This window comes from Fusarium flagelliforme (assembly GCF_020744385.1).
Source record: "Fusarium flagelliforme strain FIESC 12 MPI-CAGE-AA-0113 chromosome Unknown B0J16scaffold_5, whole genome shotgun sequence".
NCBI classification, from domain to species: Eukaryota; Fungi; Ascomycota; class Sordariomycetes; order Hypocreales; family Nectriaceae; genus Fusarium; species Fusarium flagelliforme.
Genome location: NW_025763507.1, coordinates 3325986 through 3346920, shown reverse-complemented (window position 1 = coordinate 3346920; position 20935 = coordinate 3325986). Strand labels below are relative to the sequence as shown.

Below are 20935 nucleotides of genomic sequence, written 5' to 3'. Positions count from 1 at the left end.
AGAGAATGCCTTTCCGATTAAAGACGCAGTTCCACATCATGAATCTTAACGACTGGCGACGAATTCCCGTTAAAGATCGCGAGATTCTTACTCTCAGGGCACGCCCTAGCGGCCTGGTGATGGACTGGGCAATTTTTCCAAGAAGAATATACAAAGAAAGTCTTACTATCTCAGTGGGTTGCAGATCTATATTCGCTCGTGGGCTCTTGGATGACAGGCTTGCTGAGGAGGGAGATTGGTCCAGTAGCAGGTTTGGCTTATTGCTATGATCGGGGATTCTTACGGCACTCCTATCGCTTTCAAAACCTTCTTAAACGCTGAAGGTCCAGTATGGGCTGTATCCGCTACGTTTGCTCATTACGCTTCAATTATTGGCAATAACCCTTCAATTGACGTCGCTTTGAAGGAAAGCTAAATAAATTCATACTTTGACGAAATCTGTACTGACACAATTGAACATCTTGTCCAAGCGAAGTTTCGACACCTGTTGAGACTTGTCAGGGCTGACGCTAGGCTGGTGACAACCCAAGTTAACATGATTGGGTACTAATCTATAAGACGACTCTTTAATGTTTAGACGACCACGTGGAATATGTCCCTGCTCTATTGTAGTGATCACCACAAAATATGTCAAAAAATGATAAGTAACGTCCATCTAACCAACCCTGCGTCAATCTCTCCAAAATAAACTCTTAGTCGGTCCACAAAATCTCCTATTTCTTCATGTTTTTGCCCATCTCCCGCAGAGGTTACATCGCCGGCGGAAAACCATGCTCGAATCTTCACCAACCAGCTCATCCGTTTTCAGCTTTAGAAACTAAATATCCACCACTCAGGTCATGGTGCTGTGCCTTAGTACCTGAAACTTACCAAGACTCCCTGGAAATTGATTTGGCTCCGTTTCTCGTAAGCGGGCCAATGGTGGATTAGGCGAGTAGGAAATAGCCGTATACGCGTATAGACAGGCGCTTGTTCAACGCTTCACCGTTCAGAGTTAGAAAGCCTACAATGGATAGATCTTTAAGTTAAGTCTTGTCAATGACTATTGCAGTCGATAATGTTGGAGGAGTTTCATCGTGGTTACAAGGCGACTGTGTTGTTTCGTTCGCTCGTTTGTAAGGCATAAGGTCAATCTCGTTTACAAACAAAACCTCCTCGCCAAAATCATCCTGTCTTGGCACAGTCGAAATAAGCATAATTTTCCGTGTCCCAGTTTCAAACGCCCTTGGCGACTAACCGCTTGAGCTGTCAGAACATGGGCATGAGACGTTTGACGTCGGACATTCGGCTCACTCTAACCCACCTCGGCCAGACCCTATTCTTATGCCATCGCTATAAGAACATTTCATCTCGTCTGTACTTTTTTTGTTTCTCCCAAGTGCTACTTTGCTCTTTTTTTCGTTCTTTTTGTTCCAAGGTTATTCAACCTTTTCATTCGTTACCTTAGGCCGGCCTAAGTCATTCATTCAATCTTCTTCTTTTGCACGGCTTACCACATTCTTTTTTTAAACAAACCTACTCAAAATGCGCTTTCAAGCTTCTTTCGCGGCCCTTTTGGCTGCTGCTGCTACGGCTTCCGCTCAATCCGTCGCTGGAAAGGCGTACGGTTTCGCTGCCGGTGTTACCGGTGGTTCGGGCGAGGCTGTTACTCCTTCCACTGCTGAGGAGCTCGCTGAGCTTCTTGCCGATGACACTCCTCGTGTTATCTACATTGATAAGGAGTTCGATTTTACTGGTCAGACCAAGACTGGTCCTGGTTGCGACCGCAAGAGCTGCAGCGCTTCCAACGGCGGTCAACTCTACCTCGGAGACCTTTCTTGCGGAGGCGACGACAACGTTGCTGTTAGCTCTATTACTTATGATGCTGCTGGTCCTGAACCCCTGCCTGTTGGTAGCAACAAGAGTATCATCGGTAACGGAAAGGCTGTCCTGAAGGGTAAGGGTCTTTCCGTCAAGAAGGGCTCCAGCAACGTTATCATCCAGGGCATCGAGATCACCAACCTCAACCCTGGAATCGTCTGGGGAGGCGATGCTTTGGAACTTAAGGGTGAGAACGATGGTGTTTGGATCGATCACTGCAAGTTCTCTAAGGTTGGCCGCATGTTCATTGTGTCCCACTACGACGGCGCGCGCGTCACCATCTCCAACTCCGAGTTTGACGGTGTAACCGACACTTCTGCTTCCTGCAACGGCAACCACTACTGGACTATGATGTTCTACGGCAAGGGCGACCAGGTTACTCTTGACCGCAACCACTTCCACGACGTCGCTGGCCGAGCCCCCAAGCTCGGTGAGCCCGGTACCAACCTTTACGTCCACGCCACCAACAACTACTTCCAGAACATGAAGGGCCACGCTTTCGACGCCTACTCGGGCGCTAATGCCATCATTGAGGGTAACGTCTTCGATGGCGTCGACCAGCCTCTTACCAAGGAGGCCGCTGGTGTCAACACTCTCTTCGTCCCTGATGCTGCCGCCGCTGCTGCTTGCCAGGCCGCCCTTGGTCGTGCTTGTGAGCCCAACTCTGCTACTTCCAGCGGTGACCTCCCTGTCATGAAGGGCGAGAGCGGTCTTAACGCTGTCGCTCAGAACAAAGCCAATATCATCACTCCTGTTTCCGCCAGCGAGGTTGTCGGTCTTGTTGTCGGAAAGGCTGGACCCGCTGGTGTTGGCTCTGGTTCCGCTCCTGCCTCAGGCTCTGGATCTGAGAAGCCTGCTGAGACCGCTCCTGTTGCTTCTGAGACTACCTCCGAGTCTACTCCTGAGGCCGCTCCTACTCAGCAGGCTCCCGCCCAGGACGACTACGAGCAGTCTGCTCCTAGTGCTGCCCCCCAGAACGATTATGACCAGTCTGCTCCTGCTGCTCCTGCTGCTCCTGCTGCTCCTCAGAACGACTACGATCAATCAGCTCCCATTGCTTTCGAGCAGGAGGATTGCGACGAGGAGACCGCTTCCGCCCCTGCTGCTCAGGAGACTCAGGCCTCTCCCGTTGCTGATGACTGCGACAGTGAGTCTGACTACGAGTCCGAGTCCCCTGTCGTTACCCAGGCTGCTGTCGAGAGCAACGCTGAGGACGATTGTGACGAGGAGTCTGATTACGAGTCTGCCCCTGCCCCCCAGGAGACTGCCGCCGAAGACGACTGCGAGGAGGAGGAGTCTGAGTCCAAGCCTGAAGCCCCCAAGGAGACTGCCACTGAGGCTGACTGCGATGAGGAGAGCGACTATGACTCCGAGTATGCCACCCCTTCCGTTGTCGCCAGAGCCGTCAACGCTCAGGCCGATTGCGATGAGGAGTCTGACTACGCTGCCCCTAAGGAGACTGCTGCTTCTGCTCCCTCTGCTCAGGCTGACTGCGACGAGGAGTCCGACTACGACTCCAAGCCTGAAGCTCCCAAGCAAACCCAAGCCGCTACCCCCGTCGCTGACTGTGATGAGGAGGAGCCCACTGCCAAGGCTGAGCCCAAGCCTGCCGCTCCCCAGAAGGACTGCGACGATGAGGAGGAGGGTGTTCAGGCCGCTGCCAAGGACACTCCTGCCAAGGAGACCCCCAAGAAGGAGGAGGCCTCTGGTTCCTCCACTGTCCAGATGTACGGCCAGTGCGGCGGTGCCAACTTCTCCGGCTCCACCAAGTGTGCTGCTGGAAGCACTTGCAAGAAGGTCAACGAGTACTACTCTCAGTGTCTTGGAAACAGCCGTGTTCGTCGTTACATGCACACTTACCTCGAGAACGAGACTCAGCCTTAAATAGCTTACACTTGTATGCACTTCTAGATATTTATTATAGAGTATATATACTCCTCAGGCCAAGTGCCTTCAATTCATTCTATCGTTCCTGGTCAATGTGACGTTCTTGTGCGCCTGGAGTGCGATCGCTGGCTTGAGCACTGCTGACTGGGCAGGTGGGCAACAGACGAAATATCCTCAAGGCTAAGACTGCCGAAATAAAGTAGTCTAAAGGCCAGTCTAAGCTCCCAAAAGGTGACCAAAATATTTTGTCTCTTATGCTCAATTCGTCTGACACCCTGACGTTGGGGTAATTGATATCTGGCATTAACATCTGAAGCGAATCAACGAATGTGCGCCACGTCGCCAACTTGACGCGAAAGTCCAGTTTGCCAATGATTGCTCGAGAATGGGATTCCGACTTTATCGATAAGCCGTTATCGATAGTAGAACTACCCTACAGATCGCACACTTTTATATAAATGCAGCACCTGTTCGATGTTCTGTCCGATATGAAGGTCTTCGCAAGTCTCTACTCCTTGTTATCAAAAATTGGAATTATCCATTGTAACTCTAGGCGAAGTGTTGTTATTGGGAATGCTCATGAGGGGAAGTGCTTATGGAAGTCTAGCACCTGTCACCGTTCAATGTTCATGGGCGCCACAATTTGACAACACAGCCATTGCAAGCTTCCATTGACTCCGCGTTTCAGAGAACACCGCATGCATGCATTAAGCTACTGCCAGTGTATCCATTATTGTCCGCGACCTTTTACCCACTGCAACGAATTGGAATTGATGGAAGCAAAGGAACATGAGCATGATCCTTGAATTGGTAGAGTGCTTGCATACTCTGCATAAAGCTGGTCTGTGCGACATGCAGCCATGCATAACAATTGTCAGCGCTTAACTGTATTAGGTAGTCAAGGTAGCAATGCATTCCCACAGCAAGAACCAAGTTTTAATCTAATCCACCTCGTGATCATGTTTTTAACTCATGAACTCCTCTTTAACTACCCCAGATGAGACCAGCCAAGAAGTCATCGTCATTGAAAGAGCAACTGTATGAGGGATTTTGAACCACATGAAACAGTTCCTCGCTATAACGATTTGCCTCGGGTCGGGTGGATTAGGCTTGACCGTTTGTTAGGGGGTATCCACCTTCCAAGCGTAAGCGAGATCTGCTAGCCTATCGTAGATCACGATGGTGGCTTGACCTTTGACACGACTGACTTTTGGCTTTGACTTGACACGTACAGGTACATTGCATGACCCCAAACCTGCAGTAACGCCTGACCCAGTATGAGTCACGATACCCCATCAGCGACTCCATCAGGTATTCATATATAACACAGTCTCACGATGGCATCTTTTCCTCTTTTTTCTACCCTCAAATACCAGGTTAGAAAGCCAAGAAAAAGCAATTGCAAGTGCCCGGATCGTTATCGTTATCTGATAGACAAAGAGTAAAATTGCGCAATCTCCCCAGCCACATCCCTCCCTCCCTCCCGTTTCTTTCCCTGTTCCCGTTCCCCCCTCCCCCGCCACAGAAATATCCTTCCTCTGCTGCTCTGCTCCTCTCACTGAGTCTCCCCTCTCTGAGTCTCCCCTCATGACCGGTCTAGCCACACCCTTTCTATACCCCATGACTTGTTTACGCTCACCGCTCTTCTTGAAAATCCATTATTTGAAGCTACCAGCAGCACTACCAAGTTGAATTGGATTATCTGAGAGTAATTGATCTCTGGAATATCACAATTTCCTTTGGTCTTACAAACAAACAAAACAAACAGTGACAAAACAAGACAAGACAAGACAAGACGCGCCGTTGGAACGCCAGGAAATTAGTGGCGACTTTTATTATTTACATAGACCCTTGCAGAAAAACGAAAACAGTCACAAGCCCCACGTGGCTGACCAGTAATCTCCGGTCTTTCCCTTCCCTGTCCTGTCCGTGTCGCGTCAAGTGAGTGACCACCAAACCAAAACTTCAAGCAGGCATCAAGCCCCTTGCCAGTTGAATCTTCAACTTTGCACACGCACTATTATTTGACCTCGTCCTTGGGTTGCCTAGGTAATAACCAAAATCTCCCCACTTTGAACCATCAATCGTATCATTTCACTAATATGATATACAACAGCTTCGGTTCACGTTAGAGTCAGGATATGCCTCTACAAAGCCGACTCAAAGTACCAGGGGTAGCAACAACTGCCAAAGCTCCAGAGCCTGTCGTCCGTGAGCGTGACGTCTCAGACTGGGAAGTCTTCACTGACGAAGAGTCTGAGAGCGACGCATCGCAAAACACTGTTGACTTCGTCGTCCCTCCTCCTCCTTACAAGGTTGACGACCCCAGGCCTGTCCTTAACAGGCCCACGTTGGGTAGACCGCTTACGGACAGGCCTATAGTAGAGAGGCCTGTCCCAGAAAAGCGTCAATCCTCATGGCGGTCATGGCTTAAGCGGGACACAGTTGTTGTCCCTGAGCAACCGGAGGAACCTCTACGAAGTGAGAAGAAGGTGAAACGTCATCGCTCTGACCCCGAGGGTGAGGAACGTGATGCTCGGAGATCAGAACGTCGTCGTCGACATAAGGAGCATGAAGAACGTGATCGCGTCGAGAAGGAAGTTCGTGAGAAGGAACGCCGTACTCGTGAGAGAAGTCGAGAGCGAGAGGGTAGTCCGAGTCGACACAGACGGTCTAAGCGACGTGAGGGGGAGGAGAAAGAAGTGAGAAGCGATGAGAAGGAAGCTCGCCGGCTGTCACGGAAACTCGGTCGCAGCGATGATGATTATGAGATGGCTAGAGAAAGGCGTCGCGCCGAAAGAGATCGTCCCCCCATGGAGAAGCGACACTCAACGTCTTACTCAATCAGACATCGTACTCACGATGTCGGTGAGAAGGAAAGGCGATCATCCCGCGTCGAACCTGAGAGAAGACATTCACATCACATGAGCAGTCGCGAGCCTTCACGAACTTCGCGAAAGGAGGTTCCCCGATCACCTGAGGAGGACATGGAGCGAGAGGCTCGACGCGCCGAGCGCGAGCGACGACGACTTCACAGCGAACGCAAGCCCTCAACCCCCATGAACATGAAGGGCAGCGATTCAGACCATCCCGAGAAACTACGCTCTCATACCAGAAGTGCCGACCCCAATGAGAGACGTGAGGAAAGACGCCGGGAGAGACGCAGTAGCCAAACACTCAACCCAATGGAGAACGAGAGTCGACGTCATCGACACCGGGACGATCCCACAAAGGTTTCATCAAGGAGGACAAGCTCTGACCCCGAGAAGGAGAGACTGAAGGTGGAGGAGAAGCAACGTGAGAAACACGAGGAACGTGGCAGAGAAAGAGAACGTGAGAAGGAGAATGAGCGCGAGAGACAGCGCTTGGAGAATAAGCGGCAGGCCGAGGAGAAGTTGCGAATGGAGGAGATGGAGAAGCAGCGCGAGAAGGAGAGGATGGAAGAGGCAAAGAAGGCCGATGCCGCTAAGCGCGCTGAGGAGAAGGCTCTTGAGCGCGAGAGACGAAAGGCTGAAGAGAAGAAGAGAATGGAAGAGAAGAAGGCCGAGGAGAAGAAACGTCTCGAAGAGAAGAAGAAGCTTATCGAGGAGAAGCGACGACAGGAGGAGAAGAGAAAGCGCGCTGAGAGCAAGCGCAAGGCCGAGGAGCGTGAGCGCGAGAGGCTCGAGGAGGAGAAGAGACTTGAGGAAGAGCACCGTCTCGAAGAGGAGCGAAAGATCGAGGAGCGAAAGCGTGCTGAGGCTCTACGCAGGGCTGAGGAGAAGCAGAAGGCTGACCAAATGGCCAAGGAGCGCAAGATCGCTGATGCTAGAAGACGCGCCGAGGAGAAGGCTGCCGAGCGAGAGAAGCGCGCCGCTGAGCGCAAGGAGAAGGAAGCTCGTCGCGTCCACCGCAAGCAGGCCAAGGAAGACCAGAAGCGACAGGAAGCTCTCATCGAGGAGCAAGCGTACGTACACCCCGTCATCGTTCACGGAATTACCACTGACCATCGAACAGAGCCAAGCCTGCTATCATCCCCAACAAGTGGCCCGCTCCCGGCGCCCGTCTCGGTCCTGGTCTAGGACCCATGCGATTCTCGGCTGCTCCCGCCGCAGCAGCACCACCAGCCAGGAAGCCTGCGCCTCCCGCTGATGACAGTGACAGCTCAGAGAGCGATAGCGAGAGCGACAGCGGCGTTGACTAAGGAACCAGTCCCCTGATATGATGTATGCGGCGTTTAACGGATGATTTTGACGGACCAAGAGAAGGGCTCTTGGTGTATGAACTACAACACAACCACTCCACTCTAATGTCGGGATGAAAGAACGCCTGACGACTATTATTATTTTACCGACTAATCTGCTCGGAGAGAGCACCTATACCCTGGCTACAGAAGTAGTCCCAACTCCACTCAATACTCTAACTCAACTCTACTCAACTCCTGCTCAAATATGAGTCCATGAGTTTAATACAAATATGAATGAATCTAACCAAAACTCTGTCTTTTTATTGCCTTTGTGATTACATTGTGAAATAATTCGTGACAACTACTTAATCATGACCGCACCACCATCAACAATAAGATCTTGACCCGTAACAAACCCAGCATTAACCATATACTCAACAGCCTGCGCAATATCCAAAGGTCTTCCAGCACGATTGGTAAGATGATCGTCCACATCCTTATCCTCATTTAAATCCGCCCATTCAACGCCCTGCTCATCGCCCTCCTTCGACTCATGCGTAGCCTTGATGCGACCCGGCGCAACAAGATTCACGCGAATACCAAACGGCTGCAGACTAACAGCCATACTGTGCGTAAGGCCCAAAAGACCGGATTTGGCAGATGCGTATCCTTCTTGGTTAGGATCGCTTTGCATCGCACGGAAGGATCCGATGTTGATGATACATGGTCCTGCTGTGCTGTGACTGTCGTGGGTAACAGGTTCGGTGTCCTTCTCGTTCTTCATGAACGGAAGACAAGCCTGCGATACAGCAAACGGGGCAGTAAGATTGGTATCGATATAAGCCCTCCACTGATCCAATGTCTCGCGATCAAGCATAGTCTTCCCATCCTTCCAATGTGGCGCTGCAATACCGCCATTGTTAATCAACACATCGATCCTGCCTCCAAGAAATTCTGCCGCTTGCTGAATCTTGTCATGAATCTCATCCGTGTTGCGCAGGTCACAAAGCGCTGAGTCGACGAGTTTAGAGTCGTAGTAGGATTTTAGATGAGTGCGTGTTGTGTGCGTGAGTTCCTGCTCATCGATGTCAAGGATGAAAACGCGGTAGTCTTTCTCGAGGAAGTACCGAGCGAGGGCACGGCCGATACCGCGAGCGCCTCCGCTGACGACTGCTGTTTTAGGCATTCTGTGAGAGTATACTGAGTGTTGATGTTGGAGTGAAGTTGTTGAGGATGAAGATGACGGGTAGAATGGGCATCAATCATCATGAGCACGTACTGAAGACGTCACAAGCTACGTCATGAAATCCATTTTTTCTACAGAGATTGAAATGTATCGCGATAAGAACTTATCTTCGTGCATGAGGCGTAGTGTATCACATTCTGACGAGGTGATGGTGGTCTGATGAGTGAAAAGAGTGAGGATGATGGAAGGACATCTGGTGCGCTCATGACACTTTTGTAATTATACGCGCAAATGAATAAATTTAACATTAAAGTTCGAGATAAATATCGAAGTTAAATTAAACTCCCTGCAACTGTCTAAAGGAATTCAAAAACTGCGTTTCAACGGGTTTTATGGTATTCTGGCGACGCTGACTTTGAACATCTTGAGAGCGGTTTTGGCTAAGGCCTCTTAGTATGGTCTAGCGGACTCGCCTCCAACAACCCCGCTACAGCAGTCATCAGACTGTTCATCTTCCGTAGTATAGTGGTCAGTATGCAAGCTTGTCACGCTTGAGACCCGGGTTCAATTCCCGGCGGGAGAGATCCAGCCATCTGCAAAATGCAGGTCTTCTTTTTTTCGCATTCATAACAAATTGTATTGAGTTATTCCATGTCCGTCTCGTCTCTTTTTTTGTGTGTATCGGCATGGTGTCGTTGATGGGTTGACTAAAATTGCCTATGTTGCCATGAAGCATGCCGGCCAGCATCAGTGCCCTCTTACGACACCACGTCCTGACTTGGCAACCGCTCAAAGTTCCCGACTCTCTTGATTTTCTTCAACCGCCAATGCATGTTTGTATAGCCAAATATTAGAAATCCGACAAAAGAATCTGAGCAACTTGGGGGGAGTATCTGAGATAACGTTTCTCTCAGCGCTCGAAGATAGTCAAGGAAGTAACGTAATAGCGAGGTGTCCCTCTACAGCATGGCCACCACATGTCCATCTTGAGCTGCATAGCCCAGTGGCGTCTTCGCTGGCTTCGTGTTTAGTTGCCCACCATGAAACCCCTGTGCCCCAACTGACATGTCTTCATGTGTCGAGGTCTTTACCCAGCGAATTGAATGCTGTGGCTGGCCTCTTTAAGGCCTTCGACAGGGTCCGCTATAAATTACAATTGCTGTTCTCTTTTCCCCAGCAGTTACGCTCACCAATCAGCAAGATTTTCAAGTCTTGAAAAACACGTATCTGCATTGATGTGGGCACAATCCCACTTGCTTCCCCGCTGTTTTCCGCAACAAATGCCAGAAATGTAAGAGATCTGTGTGTCTGTGCTAACCGTGCAAGAAGAACTATTCGTTGCAAAAGATGGCGCAGACAGCCTCACCAAATGCAGCCAAGCTAGCTGAACCAACATTTACTGCATGTATGAAGATCATTTTTACCCAAATTCCTGATGAGTCGCAAGTGGCTATCTGCGTTGAACAAATTATATAATTCGTCTCATCCTCATTCTTGCCCTCTAGTTGCCCCCTTCAATATTTTCTTCAACACAACGCCAAATCTCTGAACATCGTCGTTCATCAACCTTGCTTGCTTCATTCATCATGTGGTTTCAGTACCCCGAAAAGTTGGACAAGGATTCGTTGCGAATCTTCACTCTTGAGCCCGGAGAGGAGAAAGATACTCTGCATGGTTCTTTAGTAACACACCGTCTCGATGCAGCTCCAGAATATGAGGCACTCAGTTACGAATGGGGAAACAAGAACGAAACAACTTACATGAAGTGCAACAACTACGACTTCAAAATCACGAAAAGTCTCAATATTTACCTTGCGCCGCCTGAGGTTGACTGATCGACCTCGCCCGCTATGGATTGACCAGATCTGCATCAATCAGGAATCATACGATGAGCGTTCTGCGCAAGTCAGTATCATGAAATTGATCTATTCCAATGCTACCATGGTTACTGCATGGCTTGGTCCAGCAGACACTGAAGCGACGAATTCTGTGAAAAGGCTTCTTACTGCCTTTTCCAACTTGACACAGTGGTCTGGTGAGATGAAACACTTCCCGGATGATCACCACCTGGCAGAATTGAATCTTCCTCGTCGAGACTCAAGAACCTGGAAAGATCTGAACTTGATGCTGGGTGCCTCGTATTTCTCAAGGGTGTGGATCATACAAGAACTAGCAGTATCGTCCAAGTTTCAACTGCTGTGGGGTGACATCGTAATAACCGAAGACGAGTATGAGTCACTGAAAAATAAGATACTGTTTCTCTCCTTGACCGAAACAGATGCAAAGAAAGACTGTCCCAGAATTATTTGGAATTCGGTGGCCTTGACCTTCCTTGATAAGCGAAAATGGGATGATAAGGACCTTTTCGAACTTGTTCGTTGGGCATCAGAATGCAAGGCTACAATCCAACAGGACAAGATCTACGCGTTAATCGGGCTATCAGGCCAGCGTAACTACAACGTAGAACCAGATTATGCCAAATCAGAGTCTGAAGTATTCGCGGACTTTGCTAGAAGGGTTATATCTACAAACGAAAACCTGAACGTTTTGGACTATGCTTATGTGGGAAACCCAAACGAAAGAAACCGTTGGCCCTTTTGGGCGCCAAGATGGCAGCCCGAGGATAACACGGCTGGATTCGTCCAGAACAAATTTAAGGCCTCAAAAGATACCAAGACTATAACGAAGCCATCGCTAGGTGCAAACGTCCTTGGGTTGAGGGGCCTGGAAGTCGATGTAGTGAGAGATGTGCTCCATCGAGTACCGGAAGTGCATCAAGATATTGAGGCCGCCTTGGAGCTGGTCGAGAACCATAAGGACTCTTTTGAACAAATATACACATTGGATCCCATCAAGGTTATCATCTTGACCATGATGGCAGGCCGAGAGGTAGATGTTCTGTGGGGAGTACACTATCAGCGTCCCAAGGATGAATCCTATCTCGACAACTTCATAACATATGCTGCTCTCACCATGAAACAGAACATGCAGGCAGCAAGCGACAAAAGAAAGCTTTTCAACCTTGTGCAGCTTGCGTTCGAGGCTAGGAGTCTCGTAGCTCAAGATGAGCCACAAATAGGAGATACCTCTGAGGAACATCCAGATAACCCAGAGTACATATCTCTCACTCAGGAGGTAACAACGTTGATAGAGCATTCGCTACAGAAGCAAGGTTGGTATAGATTTCATCAAGCGACCACAGTTTCTCAAGACCTCAACTTCTTCATCACGGAGAAGAGTTATGTTGGTGTCGGCCCTCGTTGCATGAAGGCAGGAGACAAGGTGTGCATTCTTTTCGGAGGTTCGACTCCATATGTTATCCGGCCAACATCGATCCCAGATGAATACTTATACCTTGGGCCAGCCTACGTACATGGTATTATGGATGGAGAGGTCATTGATGCTTGGGAGAAGGATAAGAATTCTTCGGACCAGGAATTCCAGGAGAAGTTATTTAAGCTCCTGTAATGGGCCTATCGCTCCTTAATAGACTTGAGTTCTTATTCAGGTCCGATGCTAACTAATCCTTTCTAAACTCTAAATCTTTGGCTCAAACTCACGGTAGTCTTTCACATACAGACCCTCACCAGCACTGTCCACATCCTCCACATTCGCAATGACCGAGTCCTCCAGACTAGTCCAACCAGGGCGACCAAGATCCCTCAGAAGCTGCTCAGCCTTGTCTCTAGGTTCAATCTCATTTGAATCCTCTCCATCTTGGAAGTTCTCAGGGAATGTCTTCTCGGGGTAGTGCTTCCTGAGAATGTCCAGAATTTGGTTCCAGTTAAAACGGCCTGCAAAGCCGAAGATGCGCTGATCTTTGACATGGTCGAAGATGGCGGCGGCGACGTGGAGTCGTCCCGTATCGTCAACGTCGATGAAGTATTCTATTCATTGTCAGCAAGTGGATGAGTCTAGATGTACGTAAGACTTACGCGGTACGATGGCATGGTGGACGTAGGCTACTTTGCCCTGATAGAGCATAACAGGTAGACCAGAGCTACTCGCGTAGCCTTGGTTGGCCGTGTCGATAGACTTGCCGAAGTTGTAGTTGGGCAACACTAGAAATGATCAGCAACGCTTCGTCTTAATTCCTCGAGGAGATCTCACCAGTATTGACCACAAGTTCTGGCTTCTCATGTCGGTGCTCCTGGTGGTACTTCCAAACAGCCTGTTCCGACTGGACCTTGCTCGCAGCATAGACAGCGCCCGATCTCTTGGTGGTGTAAGGAGGGTCCGCCCACGCCACCTTGACAGCGCCTTCAGACCAGCTTTCCTCGTTAACCAGCGTGTGAGGCTTGCCGGGAACAGAAATGGTCGCTGCGCTGGATGAAGAGGTGAGCACGAAGCGTTTGACGCTTGGTACGCTGTATGCGACTTTCAGCGAAGCCAAAGCTCCGTCAATGGCTTCGGGAATGACAACGTTGGGATCAGGGTTGAGAGACATGTTGGATGCGGTATGAGCGATCACAGAGACTCCTGGAATTGGTTCAATGTCAGCCTCAGTCCGTGCAGCAGTCGTCACGAATCTTACCCTCTGCAACCTCCTTCAAAGCATCCACAGAAGCCATATCCTCCAATTTCACAAGCTCAAAGTTTCCTTGTCCATATTGCTTATCAAAAGCAGCCGAGAGCCAGGCATTCTTCTCAGTGTTTCGGACAGTACCGCGAACCTTATAGCCAAACTCTAGGAATTGTTTGGCGACATGAGAGCCGAGGAGTCCATTGGCACCGGTCACAAGGACGATAGAGCCTTTGGGCACAGCTGGGTTATCGAGAGGAGCCATTTTGATAGAGTGTTGTAGATGTTGAGTCTACCATATCTACCTATGTTGATGGACACACGATTTATATATTTTTCTTACTCCGCTAACCCCGCAGCTGATGCAATGTTGGATCCAATCCTCAGCCTGGTTCACTGGACATGTCCGCGGACCAGGTTCCTAATTTGTGTTGGTGCGGCGTCCTAACGTTGCGGAATTACAAACAGGTTTCTGATTTGTCATTCGAAGGATTCCTCGAGCGCAGAGAGATACAGTTTCAAATTGGATAGATGGATGATATAGATATATTTCAGAGCCTTATGTTCCCCCATTCTGAACATAACGCTATCTTATGAATCAACCTCCGTTAATGACTCCCGTCGCATTAGTGCACTAACTTTCAGCAGACTTGCACTGGAAGCCTCCACTGAAACGGACCCCGCGCGAGCCGAGGCTGCAAGGATTGATCCCCTACGAGACCCTGAAACTCCGCACAGGTCTTGATTTTATGTCGCTTCAACGGTTCAACCTCGACTATCAAAGCCTCATTGAAGACTTGCTGCGTATTCCGCGTTACACAAAAATGAACTGCTTACTTGCTGTGTCGCTGTGTCGTACAGAATTACCATATCTGAAGATCTTGTCCAGAAAAGGAAGTATTTTTGCGAGAATACCGTGACGTAAGCACTAAAGTAAGCTTATACTGTATTGTCCCGACTCTGGAATAAACAGGCTAATGTAGTCATAAACTTCTTGGCCTCTGAATCTCAAACATCCTTCTCCTCTCAAGTTTGTTCAACAATACTATATATCGCCAAGTCATGGTCAATCGTGGTCCTTCGAGAGGTTGCATCACCTGCAAAAAGCGTCGCGTCAAATGTGACGAGACCAAACCTTCCTGCAAAGCCTGTAACCGTGTCGGTCGCGAGTGTGCAGGTTACAAAAAGCAGCCCGTTCGCCTACGATTTAAAGACGAGACTTCAAGATGTCTGAATAAGTTCAGATCGCCAGATCAGACGATAACCGCCATCATCGCAGAGCAAGAGGTGTCGGAAAACCCCAGGGCTCCAAGACTACCTACAAGCTTCCTTCCAAAGCAACAAGATGCGGCTGTGGCTTTCTTTCTCACGTATGTAACCGACGTTGGTCGGAACATGGAGTCAACAAGAGGGTTTTTAGAATTTGTCCGTCCAATCCTGGCAACCGAATCTCATGAATCCGCTCTATCCGCTGCAGTCAATGCGACTTCTATCAAACTCTGGACACTACTACAACCAACGGGCGTCACCAGTTCTTTACCTATCAAATTATACAACCAGGCACTCGTCAAGCTACAAAAGGCTGTGTATAGCCCTGAAGAGCAAGGAAAGGATGCAACTGTCATTGCTGCGCTTATGTTGCAGCAGTGTGACACCTTGGCTGCCATATTCGGACATAACAAGTCGAATACCACGCACAGAAAGGGCGCGTTAGCTTTGCTGACACAAGGGGATATGGGGAAGTTCCAGTATCATGGTCACCTATTGGGGAATCTATTTCACTCTAAGATCTCTTTCTGCGTCAGACACAAAGCTCCCTTGACGGAAGGCGAGCTGGATTGGGTTCAAACCAAGATAATACCAGCTCTTCCAGCAAACCCTAGCTACTCGCTCGACATCATCGGCGTGTCTATTTCTAGACTTCAGGCAGTTGCCAATCGGTCAGCATCTCCGAAAGTGGAGACCTCGTTGGCAGCACTGCAAGAGCTGCCATCCATCATTTGTGAGGTGGAGGCACAGCTCCAAGCTTGGCTGCATACAGTACCTGAGATTTGGCACCCTCAGACCATACAAGCCAGGGACGCCATCATTCCAGGCATAGACACCTACGATGGCTCAGTTGATGTATATCCGAGCATTCAGATCGCCAACATATGGAACATGTGGCGGATCTATCGTCTCATCGTCGAACAAGTCAAAGCGAACTTATTCAACATCTTACCCACTGAGAAAGGTCCAAAGACTCAGAGGTTACGAGAAACACAAAACCTGGTTAAGTCCATATGCCGTAGCATACCATTCTACCTCGGAAGCCTCTCCAAGCCGGTGAGCTTTACAGACATCAACAATCAGGAACTATACTTTCCATGCTTTCACGACTTGTTGCCAACGAGTAAGGCATTCATCGCTTACAAGAAGAGCAATCACTATGTTTCGAGGATCGACCACAATCGTCATAATGTCATTCACGGTCCTATCGCTGCTCTGAGCGTTCTATCGAGTCTCACTGGCCTTTTTGAGGAACACAGCTCATCATTACTATCAACTGAGGATGAACTGCAAAGGCAGAAACAGTGGATATATGGGCAGTTTCGCCGCTCTCTTCACTTGATGCGATTCACACCCGCCGATCATCATGAGACAGGGGACATGTACCGGAAGTCTTGGAATGGTGAGCCGATGAATGGAGGGCTGGCTAATGCTATCCGCCAAGCACTTTGCACAGTCAACTTGCTATGATGTCTTGCAGAAGGAAGCCAGAATCCTTGTACATGTACAGTAGTTTAGTGGTTAGTCTACCCCATGAATTTTTATACCTTGCAATGCCATGCTTCACGAGTCATTGTACTGCAGTTGGAGTCGTTGTGACTGCTGCTTATTTCCGAAGGAGAATATTCCCCCACTTGACCCCAAGAGACCAGGTCTCGTGAGAATAAAACGCTATTCCCTTGGTGACTAGAGCAATTTTTGACTCCGCACTCGATTACCTTAATCCCCTCATCCCCTCTTCTCCAAGTAAATATAAGGTTAGGTCTATGACTATTGGACGCCGCTTTCATCATTTCGCAAGCCACGATAATTATGCGCGAGACATCGCATCAGTGCCAAGGGATTGGAAAACGAGAAAACTGGTAACAAGACTCACGTTAAAAGCAAAGCCAAGAGTATTACCAAGCCAAGCAATACGATAGCCTCGATTGCGTCATCTCATTGCCACGAATCTTTGGTGAATTGTTTCACACAGACATCACGATAGTAGCGGTTGTTGTGAATGTCTGCGGCGCAATCAGGAGCTTGGCATCAGGATCACAAGCATCCATACAGCAGCATGGTGTCAGGTCCCCCAAACTTCTCTTGTGGCTATGGGCCGACCGCCTCACGAGACATCATTGGCTAACTGAGATGTCAATTCATGACGTCGGATCAAAATTGGAAAAGCGCTTACGTAGAAAGGTCATAGTCACTTTATTGCATTAACATCGAAATTTCGAGCAAACTTTTCAATTGTAGTAGGTATCTTCTATCGCAGTCTGTACAAGATATGAAAGTCCACCAAATTGTCTGCCAGCACTCGAAACAAAACAATACTCGTCTAGTCGAAATGAACAAACATAAAGAGGCTTTACAGGGTGTACAGGTATCGGGGGTTGTACTCGCCCATCTCGGCAATCTCCTCCTCAGTCTTGCCCTCCATTCTCCAGTCCTCCTGACCAGAGAGCTTTCTCTTGTTGAGGCGTCGGAAGTGAAGATAGACAGTAGTGTGGATGCACACGGCGAGGGCCAGCATGCCGATGGTAGCACCGTAACCGGGGCGGTAGTGAGGCTCATCTTGTTTGCTGAAGAGGAAGGGGGCGGCAACACCAGCAGAGTTTCCGATAGTGATAAAGATACCACTGGCGAACGCTCGCTTGCCGTATCGGGGCTGGTTGACAGTGATCCAAGCCATACCAGATCCAGATCCAGTCCAAAGACCAATAGCGACAATGAAGCAGCCAGCGAAACTCATGGCTTGGTTGTAGCCGATGATGAGGAGAATATAGCCGAGCATCATGACTAGTCCACCACCGATACAGAAGAGACCTCGCTGCTGAGTGCGGTCGCTGATTCGGGCGCAGATAAGGTAGGTAGCGAAGCCGACGATGTAGACAGGAACAGTAAGACCCTGAACCTGCTTGGGAGACCAGTCACCCATCTCACGGATAATGGTGGGCAAGAAGACACTGAAACTGTAGAGGACAGAGTGGCTGCAGTACTGAGCGATAGAAAGGGCCCAGATCTTCCAGTCCTTGATGGCAGCAATGACATCCTCCTTGTGCATCTCCTGGCCAGCTGTGGTCTGGCCAATCTCGGCGCTTCGAAGATCAATAAGTGCCTGGCGGTCCTCCGGGGTGAGACACTTGGCTGTGGCGGGTTCGTTGGGAAGAACGAAGGGGACAGCGAGAGCAGTCAAGACAGTGGGGATACCGTTGATGGTGATGATCCATCGCCAGGCTCTCCATCCACCAGCACCACACTCGAAGCAGTCCCAGTTATCCAGCTCTCCGATACCTAGAGCGACAAGACCACCGACGGCACCGGAGATGGCAGAGATGGAGTAGAAGTAGGCATTGCGGAGCGAGATGTGCTTCTTGTGGTAGAAGGTGGTGAGGTACAGCCTATGAATTGTAAGTAAAACGTTCATTGAATCGGTCGCGCATGTGTACTGACATGATACCGGGGAAGAGACCGGCCTCGAAAGTACCGAGAAGAAGACGGCAAGCAATCAGAGAGCCAAGGTTGTTGACGAAACCAGTGAAGGAAGCGACAAGACCCCAAAAGAAACAGAGACCGGCGAGGTATCGGGCGGGCTTCATCTTCTTGATGATAAGGTTGGAGGGAGTTTCGAATAACTAGAAATGAGGGTCAGCCGATTGGTTCCTTGAAGTGAGATTTCATTGCGACTTACACAATACGTGACGAAGAGAATCGACACGGCAAGTTGGTACTCGTTGGGTCCCATGTTGAGCTCATCCTCCATACCGTAGAGACGAGCATTACCGATACCAACTATTAATTTGTCAGCCATTGAGCTCCCGACTATCATCCTGATAAAAACATACCTCGATCCATAAAGTTCATGAGATAGATCCAGCAGACCATGGGAATGATGCGTCTGTCAAGCTTCTTCAGAATACGGTTCTCCGTCTCCTCAGAGACATAAGGAACGGAGTTCTCGTTGACGGGGCCATCGCTGTTGGTAGCGATACCCTCCTCCTCCTTGGTGGTAGGGGAGTACCGATCACTCTCATTACCAACCGCCATGATGGGTAAAAGGATTGGGCCTAAGAAGAGGCTCAAGCTTGCAGTGGAATAAAAAGTGTAAAGGGGGAGAAGAAGAAGAAGATGGAGAGAGAGCTGACTGACTCGAGACGCGACTGGGGGACAGAGCAGCTCCTGTTTTTATAACCTCGCGTCCGTCGTAATGGTTGCAAGCAGAGACCCGCGCGGGGTATCAATGCCCAGACATTCTAATCCAAATTACGCAGGAAACCCGGTCCAAAGGAGGGCCAAGACACCCCAGACGCCAAGAGGATTTCATGGTTATTATGGTTGTGGGTTGTGGGAGGCGGAGACGGAGAGCAAAGACGGGGAAGGGAAGAGACAAAAAGCTGGGGCAAACTGGGGAAAGAAAGAACAAACTGCGAAATCTAGGGGGGGCTAAGCTTTGTGGAGAAATTCTGTTACGTTTTGCACCTCCGGGGGGGAGTATTTCGCCAAGGCATAGCCAAGACAGTAGTTGGATGCATATCTTTTTGCTCTGTTACTCCACTGAGTCTGAGTCCATAGGCTATATCAGGTGACGCTACCCCAGTCCAACTACTGCTTGGCAGTCACTTGGCGACTTTGCTTTCGGAAGTCATAACAACGCATCCCAATCTTGGCGAGTAAGCTTGGTTGGTAACCAGAGATTGAGTCTGTCTTTCTTGGCCTACATTTTGCACTCGGACAGATGGAATTATTTCCTCTTCAGGTTTAAATCTCTCGGTTATTCCTGTTTCTTAACCTATGTCATTGATGAATCTATAGCCGAGCGGATGTAGACCGATCTCTGACATGACATCTTCTCCACGTGTATGTGTGAGATGAGATTATGCTTAATTATTCCCCTCATTATTGGCTTATTAGTCTACCCTCTTGGCTACCTCACTCTACCCTCCCCTTCACGTCTTCTCCCAACACATTTTATTTTAGGCTGGATGGTGAGACACGTGGAACTCGCGTGGCTGCAGATACGTGATTGTGTCTGTTCTCTTCTCTTTCTTGCCGCCTGCATCTCGATGTATGTAAGATAACTAAGATTGAACAAGATCTTCCCTGTTTCCTTGTTGGTTTGTTTTAATTATTGGGCGGCCTTTTTTTTCTTACCCCGCCTGGGGGGAGGCGGTAAATCCACCGACTACTCCGTACAGTAGCGTATTGTAGCACGAGTCAGGGGTGGCTTTTCTCTGTTCTCTCCTCCTTTCTTCTTTCTCCGCATTCGGTGTTACTTGTCCGTTAATTTCTCCTCCCCCATGTCACATCGCATCGCATTCTTTACGCGGGTTTCAACTTTCATGACACATCTCTTTCTCCCATTGGGTGCATGATGTGATAATTATATCTGTCCCACAAGGCATGGCATGGGAAAACCCCATACGGTTCCCCGAGTTTACCGCCTTTAAAAAGCGGGAATTTGGGGGTAAATCAGGGAAGAGGATAACGTTACCCCACAGCCCCATTTCCCCCCAAATTACCCACTGGCTAAACTGACCTGGCCTGGCTTCGCTTAGAGCCTATCCACTGTAGGAAAAACGTCTTACCGCAGAGCATGTTGAGACATGAGATCGTCGTTGATCATTTGTGCTGCTTCTAGGTCGTGATGATCTTTTTGCTAAACTGCCGACTTAACCGAGGTGGATATAAGAATGAAATGACCCGCATCAGATTTCAACGGTTCTGATGGAGATTGTACCTTGATAGATCTTCTAGATATCTACTTCGCTTTGACTGCCAAGACCGGTCCGAATCAAGTGAGACACAGGAGGGTAAGGGCGGCTTTGGGAAGGTAATATGGGGCCAAAGATACAGGAGAGAGACTGGAGGAAAAACGAAGGCTCGATGCCTAAGTACCCATTGTGCCAATTAGTCTTTGACATGCCCTGTCAATTCTGTGACTGGTCTATCTGAGTATCGTCAGTTTCACTTCTTTGACACCGAGCTTGATCTGATTGAGTGAGGGCAATAGAGTGACATCTGCTCAATTAATCAGCCCAGGCACCATGACTTGATTCAAAGA

The 20935-nt window shown here is 49.2% G+C and overlaps 7 protein-coding genes and 1 non-coding gene across 8 annotated transcripts; 5 read left to right on the top strand and 3 right to left on the bottom strand.

Moving 5' to 3' along the window:
- The first annotated feature begins 1286 nt into the window (after positions 1 to 1286).
- B0J16DRAFT_363845 (pectin lyase fold/virulence factor) lies at positions 1287 to 5121 on the top strand. The gene is made up of 5 exons (XM_046129896.1): positions 1287 to 2016; positions 2047 to 2061; positions 2092 to 3696; positions 3809 to 3899; positions 4816 to 5121. Exons 1-5 carry the CDS (start codon positions 1525 to 1527, stop codon positions 4908 to 4910), a joined length of 2298 nt encoding a protein of 765 aa, XP_045981838.1. The 5' UTR covers positions 1287 to 1524; the 3' UTR covers positions 4911 to 5121.
- A 767-nt stretch (positions 5122 to 5888) lies between these two features.
- On the top strand, positions 5889 to 7930 carry B0J16DRAFT_386462 (uncharacterized protein; the record flags this gene model as incomplete). The annotated part of the gene is made up of 2 exons (XM_046131574.1): positions 5889 to 7693; positions 7744 to 7930. The coding sequence occupies 2 exons, from the start codon at positions 5889 to 5891 to the stop codon at positions 7928 to 7930; spliced, it is 1992 nt and encodes a 663-aa protein (XP_045981837.1).
- A 343-nt stretch (positions 7931 to 8273) lies between these two features.
- B0J16DRAFT_401727 (uncharacterized protein) lies at positions 8274 to 9360 on the bottom strand (the record flags this gene model as incomplete). The annotated part of the gene is made up of 1 exon (XM_046132597.1): positions 8274 to 9360. The coding sequence occupies exon 1, from the start codon at positions 9096 to 9098 to the stop codon at positions 8274 to 8276; it is 825 nt and encodes a 274-aa protein (XP_045981836.1). The 5' UTR covers positions 9099 to 9360.
- A 249-nt stretch (positions 9361 to 9609) lies between these two features.
- On the top strand, positions 9610 to 9681 carry B0J16DRAFT_t219. Its single transcript has one exon. It is a non-coding gene; the product is annotated as a tRNA-Asp (tRNA).
- A 949-nt stretch (positions 9682 to 10630) lies between these two features.
- On the top strand, positions 10631 to 12566 carry B0J16DRAFT_401725 (heterokaryon incompatibility protein-domain-containing protein; the record flags this gene model as incomplete). Its single annotated transcript, XM_046132596.1, has 2 exons — positions 10631 to 10924; positions 10962 to 12566. The coding sequence occupies exons 1-2, from the start codon at positions 10685 to 10687 to the stop codon at positions 12564 to 12566; spliced, it is 1845 nt and encodes a 614-aa protein (XP_045981835.1). The 5' UTR covers positions 10631 to 10684.
- Positions 12532 to 13932, bottom strand: B0J16DRAFT_345760 (uncharacterized protein). The gene is made up of 4 exons (XM_046128320.1): positions 13633 to 13932; positions 13209 to 13577; positions 13034 to 13159; positions 12532 to 12985 (listed from the first exon to the last, which is right to left on the bottom strand). Exons 1-4 carry the CDS (start codon positions 13883 to 13885, stop codon positions 12636 to 12638), a joined length of 1098 nt encoding a protein of 365 aa, XP_045981834.1. The 5' UTR covers positions 13886 to 13932; the 3' UTR covers positions 12532 to 12635.
- A 750-nt stretch (positions 13933 to 14682) lies between these two features.
- On the top strand, positions 14683 to 16359 carry B0J16DRAFT_401720 (uncharacterized protein; the record flags this gene model as incomplete). The annotated part of the gene is made up of 1 exon (XM_046132595.1): positions 14683 to 16359. The coding sequence occupies one exon, from the start codon at positions 14683 to 14685 to the stop codon at positions 16357 to 16359; it is 1677 nt and encodes a 558-aa protein (XP_045981833.1).
- A 749-nt stretch (positions 16360 to 17108) lies between these two features.
- B0J16DRAFT_289956 (major facilitator superfamily domain-containing protein) lies at positions 17109 to 18985 on the bottom strand. The gene is made up of 4 exons (XM_046124231.1): positions 18720 to 18985; positions 18566 to 18666; positions 18328 to 18509; positions 17109 to 18275 (listed from the first exon to the last, which is right to left on the bottom strand). The coding sequence occupies exons 1-4, from the start codon at positions 18919 to 18921 to the stop codon at positions 17243 to 17245; spliced, it is 1518 nt and encodes a 505-aa protein (XP_045981832.1). The 5' UTR covers positions 18922 to 18985; the 3' UTR covers positions 17109 to 17242.
- Between the last annotated feature and the right edge of the window lie 1950 nt (positions 18986 to 20935).